Source organism: Neolamprologus brichardi, chromosome 15, assembly GCF_056152115.1.
Source record: "Neolamprologus brichardi isolate AB-2024 chromosome 15, ASM5615211v1, whole genome shotgun sequence".
Classification (NCBI taxonomy): domain Eukaryota; kingdom Metazoa; phylum Chordata; class Actinopteri; order Cichliformes; family Cichlidae; genus Neolamprologus; species Neolamprologus brichardi.
The window spans coordinates 31,349,312-31,357,698 of NC_142118.1; the positions used below are offsets into that span (position 1 = coordinate 31,349,312).

Here is an 8,387-nt window from a genome sequence, read left to right on the forward strand (position 1 = left end):
AGTCAAGATGTAGGTGAAGTGAAGATTTTGATCTATAATTCAAGGAGTTAAATTTTTATGCATAGTAATACATTTTAGCAATATATAATTCACCAAACAAGTGAAACAAACTACAAAAAACATAAGCATATATCCATCCATCCATCCATTCGCTTCCGCTTATCCTTTTCAGGGTCGCGGGGGGCACTGGAGCCTATCTCAGCTGTCAGCTAAGGCAGGACACATTTTTTTTATTCAAAAAATAATAATTCAAGAACTGTAGCTAAGGAAAAAAAATAATTTTACTTGGCAAACCTTTTGACAGCTCTAGCAATAAGAGCTGTCAAAAATATAAATCAGTCACACTGTCTGACAATTGACCTGCTCATCTCCAGCTACATGCAGGACTTGTAATTGGTTCAGACATAAATAACAAGTGTTATTTCTCTTTAAGCTTGTAAAACAAAAAATAAAGATAGCAAAAACTGAAACCTAACTGACCATAAGAAGTAAACTGTAATGACATGTTATACAATAAAGGGCTATTCTATTTTATTCTATTCTATTCTATTTTAAACATGTCTAAATATGTCTGTTCTAAAAATGTTAAAGATGAAAAATATTTTTTATAGAATAAACCTCAACTAACATAACATTAATCAAGCCCAAAAATTTTATGTGAGGTAAATAAGTATTTTTGAAAACATCTTAACATAGATGACATAATGTACTTTAACAGTTCTTTATTGGCAGGTGTTTAGTTCTAACAACAGCAATGGCTAATAATGGCCACATATTAAATAAAAATCAATCACTGCTTAAGAAAGAAAAATGTTTATTGGTTAAAGAAGTATTTAAAATGTTTTATTTTACCGTCATATACTTACACTTTACAGCAGTGGATCCCACACATGAGCATTGTCTGAATACTTGCAAGCAGTAATTATTGCTTCTCTTCTGTCAGTGAACAACATTACTGTACCTCACCGAGATATTTGGTGATTAAAAGTCTGATGTTATTGATTATAATAATGTCTGTGTTATAAAATAAATTAGTAACATGTTCATCATGTCATCAGAAAACCACATACTATGTGTATCATAATGCTTCTCAATCTCCCATGTCTCAGTGCAACTCCTATTGTAGCCAAAATATCAGTTACATATGCAAATACTCCAAAACAATGACCAACTGACAATTGAAGCAAAATCGCAATAAAAGACATTCAAATTGAGATTTATCTTAGTGTTTGGTAGTTGTGGAGCTACACTGGCATATCTTTATTAGAAATGACTAAATATTAGTCCGCATCTATAAGCAGTCTTCTACAAACTCACATTTTGATTGCGACACAGTTAGCTTGATTTACATTCCTAAATATCTACTTCTCAAGCAGCAAATTAAATTGAGCTACGCTAAGTTTGAAAAACAAAAAAAATCTAATATGTAAAATGCGGAAAATCATTCGAGTGTCTTTGTTTCTCACAATAGGTTAAAAAAAAAAGAACACATTTCAGCAAATGACTGACAGTAATAAAGCCTTTCTTAATAGAACAAACATATTTCGCTGAGAGACAGCAGCTTGCTACCATCATCCCTGCCACCCCTGTGCACACTTCAAAACATGATAAAAGCACTAAAACCTTACACTACACAAATTCAAAGTTTATCAGATAATAAACAATATTATCTGACATATTACCTGATAATAAACGGCAATAAACAGTTTGTGGGGGACTTGTTTGCTTTACTGAGTAGTAGTCAATTTTCTGTCTTAGTGGTAGTTCTCCTAAAGATCCTGGCAATAAATATTAATTTACAAAACATATAAACCCTTTACTGTTAGTCACTGTCAAAGAATTAACCAAGTTATTTATACAACAGCATTGAGCAATAACTTTGTGTTGTGACTAGGGCAACTGACAAATTAGAAGAAATCAACACATCTTTGGGTGAATGAAAATGAGAATGAAAGTAAAGAAACTGAACCAAACTGCACTGATTGGTTGTGATACCACACTTCATAACTGCACTACAAAACTCAATTTTAAACAGTGTGTTCTCGTTATCCCAAATTCTCTATAGCATGACATTTATATCACTTGACAACATTAGGAAATTTAGATGCACAAGTATGAAGATTTGTGGCTCGCTGTCGTTTATCAGACAAATACAGTGTTCACTGATCTCGACTAAACATAAATGAAACTGAGTGTGTAGTAGCCACTTTACAAAACATTAAGGCTGCAAAGCTACTAATGCTTCATACCATCGTATTTCATGAAAAAGGACATCATCAACTGGAAAAACATGAGGAACATTGAAAGAAACAAAAACAGTAAATCTTTTATGTAATATCAGTAAATTAAAACCAAAGCTGTCAACTTATGGGGCTGTGTTCTTGAACAGATTATTAATGTTTATTAATGTTGTGGCTACAATATTCTCTTGAGGCTGGGTTAAAAGCACTAAAAAGTAAAACTCAGTCAGAAAATTCTTGTACCTTTGATATTATTACATAATGGTTTTAATGTTTCTTGAACTGACTAAAAGTCTCTATATTGAAGACGGTGATTGAGATTAGTCACACCTCTCAAATAAACCTATGTGATAAAGTGTTTCCTGATGTTTCTGGCTTCAACCAGAAATTCTGTCAGCCAGAGAGAGGTGGAAAGAGACGAAACCGTGTTTTAAACATCCAGGTCATCTGGCCTGGCTCGGCTGCTCATTCTGCTGCTGGCCCTGCTACAAGGCCTGGCATCCATCAACCCTATCGGCTGCAGCTCGTGTCCTGCTGAGGAAGACAGTTTCTTATGCTCGTGGGTATCATCGGGGAAATCAAAGGCTTGTGCGTGGGAGTTTGAAATAGTGCTTCCTCCACCAGTCTGTCCAAGACGGTTCTGTTCTGTAGAGTAGTTAGCCCAGTTCTGCTCGTTGGCCTGCTTATTATAATTACGGCACGAGCCAGTTCCCCGCTCCCCTGTGGCAAGCTTGTAGCCAGGGGGGGACATTGGTGAGAGTGGGGCAGTTGGGGATGAGCAGCCATTATAGTAGGCATACTTTGTAGTAGAGAGTTCTTTAGGGGTAGGGCTTAAGGTGCCTCCGCTGGGGTAGAGTGTGGGTTGTTGTTTGCCTTTTACACGATCTTTGATCCTCTTAAAGAACACATAGAAAAGTTCAATGACATTGAGCAGCAATGACACCAGTGAGACCACCAACATGAAAATAATGAATACGGTCTTCTCTGTGGGACGAGACAAGAAACAGTCCACTCGGTGTGGACATGGGTTCCTCTCACAGGTGTAGACTGCACTCAGACTGAACCCATATATGTACCACTGAATAACCAGGAAGCCCACTTCAAACATAGACTTGAAAAAAATGCTCACTATATAGGTTCTAAGGAGGGCTCCTTTCATCTTGACTTTGCCATGTTCCTCAATACCATACTTTAGCTTTTTCATCTCAATTTTCTTTAGAGGTATGTCGACGTCACCTCCGTCATTTTGCACAGCTTTGAGATCCTCTTCTTTCCTGTTGAGTTTCTGCTCTTTCCTGTTCAGATAGAAGACATGAGCCAGGTAGAGAAGTGTAGGTGTCGACACAAAAATAATCTGGAGAACCCAGAAGCGAACGTGGGAAATGGGGAAGGATTTATCGTAACAGACATTTTCACACCCAGGCTGCTGGGTGTTACACTTGAAGGCTGACTGCTCATCTCCCCAGGCCGATTCGACTGCAGTACCGAGCACCAGGATCCTGAATATGAAGAGCACCGACAGCCAGACCTTCCCACCAGCAGTAGAGTAAGCCTGAACTTTGTCCAGCAGACGACCCAGAGCACTCCAGTCACCCATGTTCAGGGAGTATTAGCTAGTGGGAAAAAAGAACAATGTTGAAGTGGTTGTAGTGTACAAACTGTGTTACACAAACAGTGGATCAAAGTTAGGAGCAGGAACTGTGTTTTTAGGAAAGATTCCTAAGATTCTTGCCATTAGTTTTATTTTGGGTTATTTTTTCCACAACTATCCAAAAAACCTAATTGCGCTGAATAATACAAAGTCTGATGTCTCATCAGTACTCAAAATAATTTGGTATATTCAGTTTAATGTCGCCTTTAAAAGAGGTCATACTATTTTAAGACGTCACAGAATCGTTTTCAGCAGGCACACCAAAAAGCAGCTGACTGTACTGTTAATTTTACTATCGAATGATAAATCACATGCTTGTAACACACACTACACACACATTAAGACATCTTACTTCAGAGGGCAATGGCAGCGTTGGATATATGTTTGTAAGGCAACTTTTGCGGGGAAGTGTGAAACAGCAGTCTAATCCCCATGGTGCCAAAGTAACTGCATGTGATCTCACTTATACATGTAAATGGTAAATGCACTGGTGCTTTCTATCTAATATTACACACATTCACACTCCAGTGGATATGTCTCACGCAGACTAGTGCAGCCAGGAGTTGAACCACCAGTCTTCAAATTATTAGATGACCTGTTCTGTCTCCTTAGCTGACAAGTTATACACAGTGCAATGTATTTCTGTGAACATTAATTGGAAATGTGAAAATGAACTTTAGTTTGGGAGTGTTCAGCCTTTATATTTAAATATAAGAAGTGCAACATTTGAGCTACTAAGAATTTAAGGTAAATTAAGCTTTCACTGGTATTAGATAGGGAACACATCCCGCCACTTTCCACATGAATGAGTTTGTTTGATGGAAATGATCAAGACAAAGCAGAACAATGGACTCCAACACAATGACCTACTCAGCAAACCACTCAAAAGTACTAAGAGTACTATGGTTTTCATTGAAAAGAAACAATGTTCAAGGGAAAAAAGAGTGAGCCCTAACTCTGAGTTTCCTGACTTCAGTGGCTTTTAAGCAAAGCAATAAATGCTACAAGAGAGGCAGAGAATTTGAAATATAAAAAGAACTTTCATTAAATTAAAATCGAAAAGAGGTCATTGGCCCACTACATAAATTAAAAATCGAGATAGTAAAAACACACAAATAAATAAATAAATCTGGCTTTTATCAGCCATTGCTCCTTGTAGATGTAAACCAGGTTGTAGGTTTGATTTCTACAAAAACGAAAAAAGCTGACAAAGCATTCACCTTGGAGAAAGGGATACTCAAAGTTTCTAAGACAAGGCGCATGTGGTCTAGAGCGCACCGGAGTTTATCCGAATATTTCTAAGAGCAACAGGCGGACAGCGTTTTCCTTCGGACGCGTTTTTTTTAAAAGCCAAACTTTCTTTTACTTACCTGGAAAGTTACAGAGACAAAAAAGGTGGCCCGTTCCCCGCCACTTGGCAAAGTTAAAATCCAAGTTTGGCATCAGTAGGAAAACTGAGTCGAACTTGTCAAACTTCCCTTATAACGGTGCCGTCAGAGAAGTTACAGTCACCTGATCTCTACGTCAAGACCGAAGCCCCTGCTGCTGGGAGGGCAAAGAAAAAAAGACTCCTACAGAAACAGCCAATGTGTGGTGTTTCGGGCTTTATTGCTTCATAAGCACATGAGAACACGTACCATCACGTGGAACTAATGTTAAAAGGCAGGGTTACAAATACAAAATAACTCGAACCAACAGATATACCTCCTGTGTGCAAACTACTTTGACATGTATTTGCGTCAGTACATCAGCAGGAGAATGTAACTATGTAGCTACAATTCTTCTTCACATTTCTCTGGCAGCTCGGAATACTTGCTACTGTGCAGATGATAGTTAAATCAAGGTAAAGAGGTCCATGTGAAAAAGACAATAGGTGACGTACACACCTGCCTATCAGTTAAAAAAAACACAAACACTTTAAAAGAGGCCCTTCTACTACTTATATACTTAGATATACTCGGGCGGTTTCTGTTTCACTGTGTATAATATAGTGCTCATATTGCCAATAAAGCCCGTTTTTTAGGCCTTACACAGGGTCCTGGTTATGCTTCACCAAGCACTCAAACTGAAATTCCTCATTTAATTTTTAGTAACTTTCCATTAAACCATTCTGGGCTCCCATAACACACTTGATTGGTACACAGCACCATCTAGTGATGAAAATAAAACAATGCAGGTGTTATATCAAATAGAATAGAACAGATAACCCTTTATTGTCATTGTACACGTGCAACGAAATTTCGGGTGGTCCACACCAATTGTGCAAGAACAAAATATAAATAGAATACAACCGGAATTTTATATATATATATATATATATATATATATATATATATATATATATATATACAAAAACAATAGAAGGTCACACATTAGAGAACAAGTTGCAAAGTGCTTGGAAGTACTGCAAAGAAAAAGATTTGGTCTGAAGAGAGTCTGTGGGGGTTACTCATTACATCACACTCAGATAGGTCTGCAGTATATCATGCTATTAAATAGAGTATAGATATTCTTGGTATATATCAAGTTCACTGGCCTAATATTTTTTTCACATTTGCACTCTACTACAAGTCAGCAGGTTTTATCAGTACATAATTTCCTGGTATGATTCAGCAGTATAATCTTACATTACACTATATATAATATAGTAATACAAAGCATGACTATTAAATATGTAAATATTAAAGCAACTCAAATTTGGATGATGCTCACTCTGTCTTACTAATGTTTCCAGGGTGCTGGTTTAGCTCAGTGCGTTGAGCAGGTGACCATGTACCATGGGCCCAGGTTCAAGTCTGACCTGCGGCCCTTTCTCACATGTTTTCCCACTTTCCTGTCCTTTCATCATTGTGTCTATCAAAATAAAAAGCTGAAAAAGGCTAAATCAATATATATTACTAATATTTCCAAAGCCTTGTGTTGGAACTCTGAAATACATTTCAGACAGAACGAATTTATGCATGTTGTCACCAATCATTTCAGATCAGTCAAGTCGTGTCGGTCATTTCGTGATATTTGTGGCAACTCTTTGTAATAATGTGGACAGTAACTTGTGGCAAGTGTAAGTGTTGGCAGTGGAACTGACAGTACTGACAGTTTTCTGTTCTTAACTTTGCAAATTATTAGTCATCCATCATGATACTGTTAAGAAAACAAATAAGTAGATAGCGAACATGGCTGCTGCCATCTATTCATGATTTACATTAAAGCTCCACATTTATCTGGAAAAATGCAATTCACTATGAATAATGAAATTTATGGAAATGTGTGCATAAACATTTATTACAGAACAATACATCATATAAATATTAATATTTCCTGTCAACATGTAAGACTTCTTACAGTTACATAAAGTTAATGATAGATTGAATGAACATATGTGACTCAGTGTAACTGCTATTAAGGATATTTGAAGACATAACATTTGGCAATTCTAGACTCAAAACTGATATGTTTAATTCTTCCCCTACTCCTTGCCGATGCACTTGTCATCCAGTGTCTGTCAGAGCCCACACCAGCTGGCAGAGATGAAAATGAGGCACTTCCATACTTGCTCTTTTGGGTTCACCAAACTGGGCTGGATAATTATTTTTGTGAACCGAACACAAACTGTTCATCTAGATATTGTTTCATTTATTGTTTTTGCTTTTCTTCACATCCTGCAGCTGCCCCATCACTATATTTTCTTCATACTAAAGGAACTTGTAGCACACATTTTTGGGTCCCGTTCGATCCCTACCCGCAGCTGTTGTATTGGGTGTTTCAGATACCATGGCATACATCCCAACCAACTTGGAGCAAAACTTTTTTCCTCAAACATCTCCTATGGTAGTTTGCACTCAGGTACTCCCTTTGCAGCAGGTGAAATCACTTTAGCACAGTCCACTCAGTCTAATTAGTTCAGTCTGGTCCTACTAATGATGTCATCTGCTTACTAATGCTAGCCCTAATCGATCTCTACTCATCTCTGTGAGATGTCAGACGGATCAGCTGCTAACTGAGATTTTCTCTGCTTATTTTTGCCATGTAAGATTCAAGAGGATTTGGATTTCTGTTGTCTTCCTGTTGGATTACAACTTCCAAAGAATTCTACTGTTTTTCTATGGATTATAACTTTGAGAAGATTTGGATTTCCACTGTATTCTTGCTGGATTGAATCCACTGGACTATTATGATCAACATGAACCAGAGATAAGTGCATCTTCAGGCCTGGATAGATTGTTCTCTCCTCAACCTCTCTCATCTCTAGGACCATAACAAATGAGAATGGAGAATTCAAGTGCTTTGATTATTATATTATTTTTGATTTGGCTTTTGCTTTTCTCCTACTAAATTGCTCTAATAAAACAATCCTGCATTCAACAAGTCTAAATTGTGGACATTCCTATTTTAATCTCTTGTGAAGCAGTAACAGTAAAAACCTGCATATTATAAGATCACTCAAAGGGATTCTTACAGGTTACAAGATCCTTGGGGTCTACCATTAATTTAGTGTC

At 37.2% G+C, this 8,387-nt stretch overlaps 1 protein-coding gene across 1 annotated transcript; it reads right to left on the reverse strand.

Moving 5' to 3' along the window:
- Positions 1-707: 707 nt before the first annotated feature.
- gja1b (gap junction protein alpha 1b) lies at positions 708-5,401 on the reverse strand. The gene is made up of 2 exons (XM_006796275.3): positions 5,262-5,401; positions 708-3,853 (listed from the first exon to the last, which is right to left on the reverse strand). Exon 2 carries the CDS (start codon positions 3,835-3,837, stop codon positions 2,671-2,673), a length of 1,167 nt encoding a protein of 388 aa, XP_006796338.1. The 5' UTR covers positions 3,838-3,853; positions 5,262-5,401; the 3' UTR covers positions 708-2,670.
- Between the last annotated feature and the right edge of the window lie 2,986 nt (positions 5,402-8,387).